The following is a 15,575-nucleotide window of genomic DNA, read 5'->3' on the forward strand; positions in this document are numbered from 1 at the left end:
ATACCTATCCCTTTTTCCCCCCTTTTAAAGCATCTAACGTTTATAACGAGTTCTTGAAGAGATAAATAGCCACTCTGCTTTGACTTAGTAGGACGTGCATAACATTCTCTCTTTTTTTGTTCAAGTTGCACGTTTTGGATATTATCGCCTCACATATAATAGAAGAGAAATTATCGCCTCAGATATAACAGCTCAAACACATTATGCTGAAAGTGTACGATGGGACTGGGATTAACAACAGGTCCCTTTGCCAAGGGACGGGGGGAGCCCTAATGGGGGAAATCCTCACAGTCTGCTCCACTTCCCACCCGGGGGAAGAATCACAGAGGTGACAGAAACGCTGCCGGTCCCATTTTGCTCAGGGGAAACGCAAACTTCTCTAGAGCTGTTGAGTTTGATCACCAGGTGGGGAGGACGCCTGTGAAAAGAGATCGGGGAAAAGAATTGCTGAGAGAGGGCGGGAGGTGTCCCAAGGTGTGTAATCTGCAAACGAACTTGACGGACCAGCTCCAGGGAAGTCTCCAACCCCGGAGCTTTGAGGAGAAATTAGTCCTGATGGCAGGCATGTGAAGGAATGATTGATATGTTACAGAGAGAGCTCAGGAAATCCAAGAAACTTCCTGCTGTCTGATTCCACGAACATGCGTTGAACTTGGTCCTGCGTGGATGCGCTGATGACTAAGTAAAGGCGTGATTAGACCCTCGCTCTCCAGCGGGAGCGGTACCTCTTTACCTCTCCTCCGTAGCCACGTATCTCCAGGGCCGGGGATGCTGGAAGGCGGACGGCAGGGCGCGGCCCGATGGACTTAGGGCGGCACAGGCACATTGTCTCCCCGACTCCGCACCCACACCCACCAGCAGCCCCCCAGGAACCTTGGGCCTCCGGGTAGCCCCGGCGGGCGGCCGCGGGGAGCAGTCCCAGGCGTCGCGTGGGCTCCGCTCCTCTGGCGCGGCGTGGATGCCCCGAGCTGCGCTACGGGCGCGCCCAGGGCCGGGCGGCTGCAGGTGCCGCGCGGGCGGTTTCCCCAGATCCGGGCGGGATTGGGGGGGTCCCTGCGAACCCCGGAACCTCGTTAGCCCTCCTCCCGGGCCTGGCTCCTCCCCCTCCAGGCGTGGGGCTCGTGCCCGCCACTGCCTGCGCGCACCGCGCCTCCGCTCGCTTCCCCCACCCCGCCGGCTCCTGCTAACGCTGCCCCCGCCTCCCGGTCCTCCTCCTCCGCCCATCCCCGCCACTACCGACGCCTTCGCCAGCTTCTACTCCGCGCGCCACCGCCACAGCTCCTCGCGCCTCTCTCCGGCTTCCACCAACCCTTTGCTCGCCGCTCGCCCGGCTGCTGCAGTCTCTTTCTCTCTCTCTGTCTCTCTCTCTCTCTCTCCCTCCCTCCCTCCCCCTCCCTCCCTCCCTCTCCCTCTCTCTCCCTCTCTCTCTCTCTCTCTCTCTCTCTCTCTCTCTCTCTCTCTCTCTCTCTCTCTCTCTCTCTCTCTCTCAAGTTTCCTATCTCCTCAAGATCAGGGCAAAGGAAGGAAAACACCCAGTTCCGCTTGCTGTTTCAGGTAAGGTCTCACACGTTGATCCCCACAGGGACCCTTTCCATTTGCCTTTGCCTCGGGTGCATGCCTCATCTCCCCCCACCCCACTCTCCCAGGCTCCCTGGAAACCCAGGATGTGCAGGTCGCCCCCTCCTCGCCAACACATGTACAAAATAATTTCGATACTCATCGCCAGAAGCCTATTTGCAAGTACAGTAAGCTCCGAGACGCCCGCCCGGCAGGCAGCACGTTAGCCCGGCTCTTTTATAGTCTTCAACTTTGCACCCCGTGCCCGCCGCCGCCTGCCTGCGGGGCTGCTGGACCCGGGGGCCTCGCGCTCCGGCGCGGTCTGTGGTCCTCGGCTCCGGAACAGCTGGCAAACGCGTCGTCGTTTCGCAGCAGTTGATCTGAACCCGGCTGCCTCCCAGACGTGGTCTTGGGCAACTGTGGTTGGACCGGGAGGGAGATTATTTTATTTTAGAGAGAGTGAAGAAATGAAAACGTGAGGACTCTGGCTTACCGTCATGAAAAGGATCATAATCGAAAAAGTGGGCTAGCTGCCCCCCTTACTTTTCTCGTTGGGATTGCGGGGGTGGTCTTGGCTGAGGGGGTTGTGGCGTGAAGTACCCATCTCTCCTCTTTCTCACTCTCCAACCCATTCTCCTCTCTAGCTCATATGTCAGATCAGGGTCCCATGTGTTGTTATTACGTGTGTGGGAGCACAAAATAGGGTTTGCTGACGATGGAGCTGGGGGAAGTTACTGGCAGGGCGAAGTCTGATTACTTGACCATCTATTTGGCTATCAAACAAGAAAAAAAAAAGGGAAGGAAAGGAAATAAAAGAAAATCTCTCACCCAATTATCACGCCCTACACTCACTCCATTGGAATAATCTCCATAGCTTTAACTCCAATTCCCAACTGAAATGACAGTCTTTTGGGCTGTTTGGATGGTGGGACTGAGTTTAATTTTTAGTGTATTTTGTTTTCCTTCCATGGCTTTCCAAAGAGTGGCAATGAAGACGAAATTGAACATGTACAATATGCAGTTGCTACTACTTGTGTCCTTGATGTGGGACCCAGCCAGGTGAGATATTTATTGTATTTCACTCTTTTAATTCAGGGTAAAGGTGTGTTTCATGAATGGCATCGATGCAGTGGTGGCTTTTGAGAAGTTGGGCTATGTTGAAGAATTATTTGTAATCAAAAAAGATTGTATCAGGAAACTGAACTATGAACTAGCAGAGGCGGTAAAAAAGTTTATTGCTTCTTGTTTTTAGCTATAAATACAAAAATGAACAGAACCATTTTCTTAAAAAAAAACACTGAAGAAAACAATAATCCTTCGAATGGCATATTCTTGCAAGAAATTGAAGTGATTAAGTTATATGAACTTACAATAACACCAAAATTCAGTAAAGAAGCCAACAGTTTTCCTTTAAGTCAAACAAGAAAGGACAAACTGAAATTATTTGAGTGTTAACTTCATTTTTTGTTTTTCTTTTTATTGGTTTGGCTCTTTTAGTCAACAGAGAAAACCCAAATGATATGTGAGCCTTAAACCTCTAGGTGGAGGTAGTATACAACTTCACAATCACAAACAATAAAATAAAAGCTTTGTTTATTAATCAACTTCTTATAGTATTGATTTAGAGATCTTTTAGTCCTAAAATGGTTACTGTCATAAAAAGTACTTACTTTAAACACGTAATTAATTTTATTTTGACTATGTTCTGTACAAAATATGAAATTAATTTTTATAGCTTTTAATAAGTTCATAGTTTTAGTCTTTTCTGAGTTTTGTCATCAGTGGGTATCTTTTTATTTATTGCCTTTAAGATACTTTTTCAAAATACAATGGGACTTAAAATACATGATTCATAAGAATGTTCATGTAACCATTAATTTTTAGAAAACAATAAGTCTTTATTATACCTTTATTTCCCTTTTAATTTTTTTCATTTTCCTGCCCCAGTAATTGTCAAAGTATGAAAATATTTTCTGGAATTGAGAAGAAATCTCTTTGTAAAGACTTATTTTAATTGGAAAAAATCTCGTTTAATATCTTAATTCTGACCTCAGAAAGAAAACGTGATATGTGATTAAAAAACACTTTTGACTGAAAATCTCTATGTGCAACTTTATCATTACCTTGGTGATTGGTTTTAAAATTAGCTTAATTTAGAAACTTTTGAGACTGGAGGATATAAATTAATTTGCTTACATAATTTTTAAATGTTTATATTCATATCAGTGTTTTAATATTTGCTCTGCTCTCAAGAGAATATTTATTTTAAATTGGTTACAGATTTTGGATGTATTATGACTATTTTTAGCTAATAGCTGTATAATCATTTAAATGCAAATAGCCTCTGTCAATGACATTTTACACAATCCATTTTGATCAATCCATCTTGATCAGAATGCAGATTATGTAGAATCTTTGATTTTAAAGGAGTGAACAAACCATGGTCACTTAGTAATTATTGAAAATCCTCAGTGCTTAACCATGTTTTTCTCTATAGCTGTCTATTCTATATTTGACCAGCAATGCTCATGCCAGTATTTTATTGTATTATTATTAATTTTTTTTTTTGGCCAGCAATTTAAATCTATGAATCATTTGGGGAGGGGGGAGGCAGTGGCAGTGAAAAGGGACATTCTGTTTTATACGTCCAGTTGCTTTTGCACCAAATTGCTGGATGTCACAAAATCAGGTCTCTGGTTTTCTGATGGAGAAATAATGGAGAAAATCGATGTTCCTAACCCTCTTCTGACGATATTTTAAGGCCATTTGTTCTTTCCACAAATTTATCACACACACACATACGAAAGTAGCTGGGAATTTGTACCTTTAGATGACCCTTGTTGCTCATCTCAGAGGCCAATCATGAAGGGTTTCCTCCAAGGCTCTCTGCAGTTGTGTATGGCTGCTGATTCTTTCAGATCTCACCTCCACCTCCTGGCTACAGTGGAGCCTGGAACACAACCAGCGGAGTTCCCCTGATGTCTGTATTGTACTTGGCCATTGGGTGGAGGTATACCCAAAGTAAGGAAATCAGCTTGGTTTAAAACAAAACACACACACACACACACACACACACACACACACACACACACAAAGTAAAGAGAAAAAGAAAGATATTTATGAGGAAGATAGATAAATTTTGTGCCTCCAAGTAGATATTTTTTCCCCCAGTTAATGTTCAAACCTCTGAGGAATTATTTTAGGAGACCCTTTGGTTATTATACCTTTCTAAATGCCTAATATTATTACTAATAGTGTCTCAATGTGATAATCTACAATCATAATATACTCTAGGGAATAGAATTTATAAAAAAAATGAATAGTCCACACACAATGCTGAATGGTAGGTAGCTGAAATAATTTTGACATGATATTTTCTAATAATATAGTATTTAGTATCCATTTTCCACAGCATGTTTACCTACCCGTTAGACACACTGGTATTTATAGAGTGAAAAACGAGGAAAATTGGTAGCACTAATAGTTTAGGGAGCCTTAAAATTCAAATCAAGGAAGAGCATGTTGTTGGCACTTGCAAAACACAGATATGTATATATATCAGCTTGTAAAATTATCTGTTTAGGTTGGTGCTGGCTAACATCCAAGAAGATGAGGCTAAAAATAACATTACCATCTTCACAAGAATTCTAGACAGACTTCTGGATGGTTACGATAATCGTCTTAGACCAGGATTGGGAGGTAAAAATAGTTTTACTTTTTTTTAAAAAAAACTCTTACAAAATAATGCCCTTAAAAGTTAAGGTTAATATTCACATTTTAATACATTTTATGTATAAATGCATTGCCATGTACTAAAAACCATAGATAATAGAAAGTAAGGTGTATGAAATAAACATTATCTGTGATTCCTTTTATACAAACATAATGTGTTTAACATATCTCTTATAGAATGCCTAAAGTCATATAAAATCCCATACCTTCTGCATGAATATGTTTTAATTCTTTTATACTGGCTAAGTTTTTCAAACTTAGAGTCTATTAAAGGGTAACATTATTGGGCAGACATGCTCGTGTAGTATCTTTGGTTTCCTTCATCACATTTTACAGACACCTGTTTACACATCTATACAAATGTGCAGAAGTTAGGAACATAAATAAAAGAGTATCTGGGTTGTATTTCAACACATATTCTATTTAAGATCCTGTGATAACTTCTTGCACATTCACGTGACATTTCTAAAATGCAGCAAATGTTTGGCATTCTTGAAACTTTCAGAGACATTGTAGATATACGTTAGCTGTAGGTCTTAATTTGTTGGGCTGTGGCACAGTTTAATTTCAAATTAAAACATTCATTTTCAACTCAGAAAAACAAATCATTTTTTATCCGTAAAGGTAAAGGAAGTTAGGAGTGGCTGAGATGTTAAATTTTAATTATTTCAGCATAGCTGGGTAAGGAGATTAGGTGAACGTAGGGTAGGTGTGCAATTCTTAAAAGGATTCTGAGTCAAAATACTGTTGCTCATGACTTCTGACATGATATATATATACACACACACATATATATGCCTGCGCACATTTATCACATGTATGTTATGCTTAGCATTTTCAGTTTTACAATTAATTCAAAATTTATAGAAATTAGTTGAACGCTTGATACTAATGAAAGATTTATATAGTTAACCTGGTTATTACCAGGTTGGCAATTTAGCAATATTAAATTGCTTGAAAAGGTATTTATTGACTAAATGCCTGGAAGTTTATGCAAATACTTTCTTTGAAAAATGTAGGTGGCTATGAATTATATATATATGTATATATAATAAATATATACATATATATATTTGGTAATTGTATGGTTAGCATTGTCCAGGAGTCAGAAAAAGTCAGAAAAGACCCAACTTATTTTTAAATAATATGCCATTTAATTTAATTGCTATTAGTTTTTTTACTTATATCCTGAATAGTACCTTGCATTTTAAGAGAGAAGTGCTGGAATGGGATAATGTTCAGTAATATGACACATTGTATCTCTCGGAGAGAATTCAGTTGTTTAATCTACACTAGTTTTCTAAAAGGAAAAGTAAGAGGAAAAGAATATTCCCTTAGTAATTAATGTGTCTAATGTGCATGAATATAAGGAATTACTGTCCATGTGAGTATATATGGCAATGAACTATTGCCATACTCATACAATAGAATACGCCTCATAGAAGGCTTTCAAAATTCATGATGGTGGTTTGAGGTAGATTGCACTACGGCAGATATTTTTCCTAAATCATCATTATTATTTTTAAATAAATGATAGGCTGTCAAACATGTAAATTACTTGAGCTAGACTTTGGATTTTGTCTCTTGAGGGTTTAGGTGAAATAATTATGCTGTGGGTGTCTGGTAGGGTAGTGGAAACTACCTGTTACAGAATTTGGGTTTTGCCATTTATTACTTCATATTTCTTTTGTAATCTCTTGCATTCTTGGTTCCATTATCAGGACTCAATTATAGATCCCCTATTATTTGGGTTAATGCAGTAAACCAAGTGGATCTCTCTGAGTGTCTTCCTGCCTCAGTCTTTCTTTGATATTGTGCATATGATAACATCTCACAGTCTGATGAGTCTTCTTTTTTTTCTTACAGTGCTTTCCACATGTCACTTTCTCCTCTTGATCAGATACTTTCCGTGACTCCCCATTGCCTTCCACAGATGGGAGTGAGGAGTAATGGAAAGAATATAGGCCTTGGAGGCAGATAGATCTAGATTGGAATTTCTGCTCCACCCACACACAAAACTGTGCCTTCCCCAGATAATCTCTATTTCCCTTCATTTAGAATGGTCATGGCCTGTCTCCAAGATTACCTTACAGGGTCGTTCCGAGGATTACATAAAAAGTATACACAAAGCACATGCCACATACCAGCAGTTCAACAAAGATCTATTTCTTCCCTCCTCCCTTAGGTTTCTAATTTGCCAGTCAAGGTTTTCTAAATCTATTTCTCTGGCTTTATTTTCAGTTTGCCCTCTCATCTGTCCTGCACTTCAAACACATCTGTTCATTTTCCTTTGACAATCCACTCATGTCTGCCTTCTTGGCCCTTGGTCATATTATCCCCTCTCATTGGAATTATTTTTCCTCATCTTCTCTCACGATCTGAACACTGCCTTTCCTATAATGACCACTTCAATGCTGGTCCTCTATAGTAAAGACATTTTTAACTGAATCGAAACACCTAGATTCCATTTTCTTTCTGTTGAATTTTTTTAGTGGTTGTTGGCTCTTTATCTCATTTGGTATTTATTATGTGCTATCTTGGATTATTTATTACCTTTTTATGTGTCTCCTGTTGCTTTAACAAGATTGCAAGCTCATTGAGGCAAGATACTGTATCATAAATTTTCTGTGCTTTCAGCAACTAAATATTGATTTGCATATTGTGGCCATAAAATATTTATTGATTGCTTGATTAACTTTTCTATGACCAGTTAATCATCTGTAAAATGGGGCTACTCATATCTGGCTGAATGTTTAGTTAGGAAGGTCGAAATGATATATTGGGCATCATGCTACAGAAAGGTAGTGTGGCTTAGTGATGAGAACCTAACTTTAGACTGTGAAGATTTAGCAAAAATCTTGTCTCTGGTTCTGAGCAGTCTTGTGAGCTTTCAATACTTAACTTCCCGGTTCCACATTTGTCATGCATAAAATGGGATTACTAATAATACCTTTTTTAGAATTTTTAATGAATATTAAATAAAACAACATATGCAAAGAATGTAGCAGTGACTGGCATAGAGTAGAGAGTTAATAAATAAGAATAAGTAAAAGACTTTGAAAAAACTTCTAAATGTACTCTTGAAAATTTAAATTATTATTATGGTCATTTCTGCATCCAAAATTCTTAGCCTGAATGTTGATATGTTATTCTGAATAGAAAGTTCAGGGAGATTACTTCTGTCATTATATCTCATAAATTAGTAAGAGAAAAATGGGTTTGATTCAATTTTAATATATCAAACCGAACATATCTACTGATAGTCTGGATAATTAATCTCAATTATTATTTTCTTCCTTTTGTGACTATAATGTAAATGAGTACATAAGGAAAAACAATCAGTTTTGGACCATGAGTTAGAAAAATTGTTCTTTTCACTTGGCTCTACTACTTACTAGATCACTTACTTGTCTCTATCCTAGACAAGCTATTAGACATTCCGAGCTTTGGTATTTTCTTTGGGAAAATGGGAATAATAATATTTTATTCTGAGAGGAGTAGGGTAAATTAGAGTTCATATACAGAGGGTGCCAATGTATACAGGTTTCAAGAAATGAAAACTGTATTAAAATTGTAATACTCAATTTGTACCGATAACAAAAGATGAATACAGGTCACGTTTGACTTCTGCAATGACAAGAGGGGCTCAAAGTGGTTACCATCAGCATCCAGACACTTCTGATTATGGCAAACTACTACTTGAGCATGGTTGATCAAAGTGTCTACTTGTATACAGTTTTTTGGCCTTCCTGGTATATGACAAAAGTTATGCAATATATTGAGTGACAACATTTTAAGATGTTTAATAATTAACAACAGATCGTCTTTAAAATTTAAGCTAGATCATGCTAATCAACTGTTCAAAACTCTGCAATTGTCTCTACTTCATTCAGAATAAAACCCAGATTTCCTCTGGTAACCTCCAAGGTCATGCACGATCTGTCTTCCTGTTCTGTTTTTGACCTTACCTCACACAACTCTGTTTCTTGCTAATGCGGCTGCAGTCACATAGGCTTCCTTTCTGTTCTTTGAATGCTCTAGGAGACTCCGTCGAGCTTTTTCCCTGGCTGTCCCTCTTCCTTGGATATCCACTGACCTCACCTTCTCAATGAGGCCTACCCTGACCAACCAATAAATACAAGATTATTTACTTCTTTATTACCATTATGTCAAATGCTTAGTTTTGTCTCTTGCTAGAACATAAGCTCACTGAGGTCAGGGATTTTTGCCAGTTTTATTGCTTGGTTCACAAGCATGTAGAACAGTAATTAGTAAGTCCTCATTTAAATATTTCTCAAATGCATTTTAATTTAATTTGATTTGATTTTAGTATGCTACCAGGAAAAAAATCAACTATAGAACGTACCTTATCCTTAAAAATCAATCGAGCAATTATCATTTTATTACCACACTGGACTTTCACTATGAATATCAGTATATTTTAGGCTGAGTTCTTGGTGAATTGGAACAATTATTACACCAATTACTTAAAGTCCTGACTTATTTTAGCTGTAATTCTGCCATGAACTAATTGTCATTGGGAGTTGTTCATTTATCCCATATGTGACGTAATTTACTCATCTGTGAAATGGGACACATCCTACTTGTTCTGTTTGTATCTCACAAGGATATTTTGTGGCTCAAGTAAGTTAAAATTCTTGAGAAAACATAATGTGACATACAATCAGTAAATACTTATTAGTATTATTAGGAATAGCAGAGGAGGGTTCTTCAAGGAGAACATCATAAGAGGTAGTATCCTTTCAAAACATGACAAGAAAATATTGGGAGGGGTATAAAACTGAAAGCAACAAATGGACAAGACCAATAAACAGAGACTTGTAAGTACAGACAACAGTTTAGTGGTTACCAGAGAATAAGAAGCGGGAAGTAGAAGAAGGTAAAATGGGTCAAATATATGTTGACGGAAGGAGATTTGACTTTGGATGGTAAACACACAATACAATACACAGATGACAGAGAATTGTACACTTGAAACCTATATAATTTCATTTACCAATGTTACCTCAATAAATTTAATAAAAAAATAAAAATAAATAAATAGTTCAAATAAGTAGCTTAAAATAAAAAAAAGGGAAAGAAAAAGAAAGAAAAAATAATATTGGTAGTCTTGTGCATTTGATAGGCTTATTTCCTTGTGAGCCTAGAAACCTACATGGATTTGTCTTGATATCTTATCTACCAAGTCTATACATTCAGATTAGCTAGAACTAATAACTGAATCGTTGTTCCCTTTTGTCTTCATTTTAGTCATTGGAGCTAACAGGGTACCACCCATGAATTTTTGCATCCCATTAGAGGTTTTCAGATTGTTAACTGAATGAAAGGAGCAACATTTGTTTTTTTGCACCAGTTTTATGGGGTCATTGGAAAAATGAATGTGTAGGCAGGCCCCGTATATTTAGGACAGCTAACATCTGCAATGCTCAACAGTGACAACTATTAGAAATGACAAGTCTTGATATCTAAATTATAGACACAATCTTGAAAATCTAGATTAAGTACCATGCTTAACTGTATTTGAAAACCTGTTTTGAGGAGGTTGTCGAGATAGAATTTTTTCCCCCCAGTGCTCTTGTTTTATACTCTGAAACCTTGAAGATTCCTTCTGCTTAAAGCCATGAAAAATATAATGTCTGATCGTGTTAGAGACTTAGGGTCTGAGGGTCAGCTTCCAACTTCACTCTTGGACATTTAGCCTCAGGCTGTAGAGGTTTGTATGATAGCGTGTTCCTATGAATTTTATTACTCTCAAATTTATAAAAATAAAATATAGGCTAGTCAGTGGGTAGAGATTAATACAGAACAATGTGATCTCTTCCGGAACCTAACAGGAAGTCTCGCCTCATCATAGCATCTTATTACTCTAAAAAGTAATGGTTAAGATCAATGCCTCCGGATACCAAGAACTTTGGATTTGAATTTTGTTGCCATCATATATTAACTACAAAACTTTTAGCAGGTTACTCAACCTCTTGCTTTGGTTTCTTTATTTGTAAAATGGGAGTAAAATTATGTGACTTACTGGTTTTCTGGGAATTTAATTTTTTAAAAAAAATCTAAATCCTTTGGGCAGAGTACTCCGACATGCAAAATAGGAGCTCAATACATATTGATATTATTGCTATGATTGGTCGTCCTACTACACTACTTCTGTGTATGCAATAGAGGGCATCATCCATGCTTCACCTAATTTATAACAGCTGTGACTTCTAAAAATTGATAAATGTGTAGTACATATCACCCAGATTCAAATAAAGGAAACGTTTGTGTCTTTTTTGTGACATTAGTTTTATGTGTAGACACACCTTTGTATATGTACAGAATCTTTAAAAACAAACCTTATCACAAAGAAATATGACATATTTATTGCTCTTTATGATTATCATCATGACATACGATCTGGCGTCATTAATTAATGATAATGAATTTGCCTATAATGACAATAAGCGAAGTTATATTTACAGAATAAAAAAACTCATTATGTGACATCAGTGATGATTTTAGAGACATACAACTGTAAGCTTGGCCACCACTCTAACCTGGAATGTGCCAAGTACTTGACTGACAAGAATTCTGGGTTTTGCAGCTTTCGAGACTATGCTTTGACAGCGTAATATGAGGTGAGGGGTGGTGGAGACAGGAAGGAGAGAACACATTGCAAATGATCTGAAACCTCTATATAGAATTAGAAGGGGAAGAAGAGTAAAAGTGGGTTGCAAGATGAGTAGAAAGGAAGAGATTAAGCTCTCAAGAAGTTCTAGTCTCAGAGGGAGAGAACATAATAAACTCCAGGTATTGGGGCCTCCATTGTTTTGAAATGCTGTGATATTTGGTATTCTCCTTATTCAGCAGTTCTGATTGGAATTGATGTTCTCAAAAAGTCATGAGGCACCTGAGAATCTAGTCTCTCTTCCCTTTGACTCAGCTTTTTGAGGTCCCCTGAAGTATCCATAGTAGGATAACCTTCAGAATAAGAGTTGGGCATAGAAGATTTCAGAAACTTTATCACTCTCTACCACCACATCTTCTCCTCCCCACCTTGAGTTTACCTGAAGGCCACAGGAAGCACTGCCTTTGATTATTTCATGAATGAGAAAATGGAAATTAGTTGGGGTGATTTCATGTAAGGGTGTAAATAGCATTTGGTAAATGTCAAAATGATCAATAAATATGAAGTCATTTGCCATTTCCTATTGATTTAAAATTATTTCATGAGTAGGGGTACATAGTAAGAGAAAGGGACTGGTTGCCTGAAGTGGGATTTGCCTGGGGAGGTTGGAAACTGTGAGCAGGACTTTCGAAGTCAGCTCTTTCAATTTTTGTCTAGGGCCTGCCCGGCTCCTCTCCCTCTGGCATGGAAATGATATAGGCTTCATCACAGTGCATTCTAGCTTAAAAGAAACACGGTAATGTTATGTACAGATTTTTGGATTCTTTTTCATATTTCAAGGCAAGACTAAGAAACATCTTCATGTTTCTGCACACCTCGCTAACGCTGTATGTTGCTTGCCCACTTCCTGTCATTAGATTAGATGGTGGAACTTTCTTCCCAAATAGCGTCTCTGAAGCAGAATTCAAGGTGACATCATGGAAATGCATGACCCAGAGAATACTACCTATATTTTAGTGAACTAATATTAAGGCTTTGTTTTTGCCTCAAACATTTTTTGGTTAATAGCAGCTGTTCTCTCAACCATTGCTGCAAAAAAAGGATTGCCGTCCATCAAAATTTTGAGGAGTTATTAGTTTTTCTTTTTCAGGCACAAGCATGCCTCACTCACTGTGTTGTTTTGCCTGTAGCATTTAAGCTCAGGTGCAATCAAAGTTTTTCTTTTCTCTCTCCCCTAAACACACAGTGGATAAATTGGACTATAGGCATGACTGATCCATTTGTGTTAGTGTTAGCTTTTGATGGCTACAACTCAGTCATGTTGTGGAAATCTGTGTTGGTAGTGGATATGGATAAGTGAACAGAGTTGGCCAGTCAGTAGTTCATTACTTTTCAATGTGTTAACATGGAAAGAGTCAAATGAAATTATTCTAGTAGTCTGTTCCTTAGCGCATGTGTATTGAAGCTTCTGATGTGCCAGACACTGCAGAATATAAAGATGTAAACACATAGTGTTGGTCTCCAGGGGAGGAAGTCCCTTGGAGGGCAGATAAGAGAAGTACAATATGATTGATTAATATAACTTGAAGCAGTACAACTGTCCCCTTATAAGAACATAATATTGAAGTTTAGAGAAGGAACCTCACTTTTACTTGTACTGTATAATGAGTTAACCAAGTTATGTATCTATAAGCGTACTTCTTTCATTCAACTGCTTCTTACCAAGGGCTGAGGATTTGCTTGGTCCTATTTTAAATGCTGGGAATACTCTGATGAACAAGAACCAGCCTTTGCAGAAATTCATATCAATCATATGCTGGCTCTTTCTGCTTTTTGAATATCCTACACACTGGTTTCTTCTTTCCCTCCTTAATTAAAAATGCTGTGTAATCACTTTATACTATCTTTATTGAACTGTAAGTCTTCTCTCAGAAAGGGAAGAGTCTTTTCTGGTATATTTACTGCCAGGCGTATGATATCTAGACGTATGATATCTACAAAAGAGTATAACAATGAGAGAGCAGGTGTCTCTGAGTCTGTTACAGGGGTGTTGAGAATGTTTATATTGTGTGGCATTCCCAGAGGCAGTAAGGTAAGTATTAATTTCAGTTAAAACTTCTGGATGCGTCTCAGTTCTCTTTTTAAGGAAAACTTATTTTATGCCTTGTCTTAATTTGTTTTGAGCTACGTATGAGTTCCATAATAACTAGACATGTCCTGTGAAATAAAAAAAAGAAATTACATGAGGTGTAACGTAATGAGTATTTAGTTTATTTCTTTTTAATTTTTAATGTTGTTAACAAAACACAGAATTCTGAAAACTCGTTTTAAACTTGACATACCCTCATCCCTTGAGGTGTAGATTTTATAATTTAAGAGTAAGGGATAAAATAATAACATTAATATTTAAATCTGAAAAGATTTCATATAGAAGCTGATCAAATTAGACAAATCAGTTTATCATAAGGTATAGATCTCTTAGAATTCTCCATTTATTTATGTATTTATTTATGTATTTATGTATTTATTTATTTATTTAGGCATATTGAGTAACTTACATTAGGGAGTAATTTTCATATATTTCTAAATTTGTATTATAGCTTTTGATAAATTGAAAAAAAAACTAACATGTAGTGAAGTATGAGTCTATCTCCATCTGAATTTTATGAGTTGAGTGATGTGAATTTTTATCATTTTTACATTTTTTCTTGTTTTTTACATATTTAAAACATACTAAAAAATGGTTTTCCATAAAACTCAAAAATATAGTTCTCTGTTATAAGACCATCATTTTTATAATCATCTTTATTAACATTCGGGATGTTAGTTTCTTTTTTACGATATTAATGCAAAATGTAGCACACAGATTATTTATGTGTGGTGCCATTCTTTTTGTATTGAAGTATTTCAGTATTCTTAAAGGATACGTTCAGTTAGGGTATTACTAATTTGATTCAAAGCATAAAGAAAGTAAGGATTTTCTTCTTCTGATATAGTACCTACAGGAGGAAAAAAATGTCAAAAGCAAGATACTGCTATATTCTACTATTTTGTGCAGATGGTTAGTGAATCCTAATAGATTTTAGGTATATTTGAATGTTATATAATGAGTGGTACAATTGGATTTTTTTCTATGAGCAGAGGAGTAGAGTTACAAGATTAAGGAAGATTGAAGACAGGATGAGAACTATAAATGTTTCCCAAACCCATTATTTACATTGTATTTTGTAAGGGTACCGGCAGTATTTTAGCAAATAGCGGAGAAGCATTTGACTACCATTAAGAAGGTAAAAGGATCAGGTGCTTTTACAATGGTGTGTAGTGAAAGCTTTTGAGGGCAGAAGAGATCTCCAGACCTGAATTGGAGAAGTGGTTTAGAGAATGAAGACATGTCATGGGAGACATTTAGAAAGATGCAGTTTACTCCTAGTTCCTCATAAGAAGATTTTAGATTTTGAAGCAAAAGATGCTGAATCACTGATCAGATAGTTGGTTTGAGGACTCCAAACTTTTCTGTTATATGAATATTTTTTAGAAACCTTTACAATGGAATTAAGCAAATCAGTCATAATCAGAGAACAAGGGTAAATGAAACATATTCATTTTTTTTTTACCACAATTACATAGAGAAGCTCCAGTGTCCCAAGAAAGA

The 15,575-nt window shown here is 37.4% G+C and overlaps 1 protein-coding gene across 4 annotated transcripts in view; it reads left to right on the forward strand.

Moving 5' to 3' along the window:
* Nucleotides 1-407: 407 nt before the first annotated feature.
* GABRA2 (gamma-aminobutyric acid type A receptor subunit alpha2) overlaps nucleotides 408-15,575 on the forward strand; it is a 147,162-nt gene continuing 131,994 nt past the window's right edge. Inside the window, exons 1-3 of one of the 4 annotated variants that reach the window (XM_081062044.1) lie at nucleotides 408-1,554; nucleotides 2,539-2,616; nucleotides 5,141-5,256. In XM_081062044.1, the coding sequence (XP_080918170.1) occupies nucleotides 959-1,554; nucleotides 2,539-2,616; nucleotides 5,141-5,256 (790 nt within the window). In that variant the 5' untranslated portion in view covers nucleotides 408-958. Of the gene's footprint in view, nucleotides 1,555-1,645; nucleotides 2,079-2,259; nucleotides 2,617-5,140; nucleotides 5,257-15,575 lie in introns of those variants that run through there. The other 3 variants (XM_081062046.1, XM_081062045.1, XM_081062047.1) reach the window with 3 other exon arrangements.

Source organism: Rhinolophus hipposideros (assembly GCF_964194185.1).
Source record: "Rhinolophus hipposideros genome assembly, chromosome: 1".
Classification (NCBI taxonomy): domain Eukaryota; kingdom Metazoa; phylum Chordata; class Mammalia; order Chiroptera; family Rhinolophidae; genus Rhinolophus; species Rhinolophus hipposideros.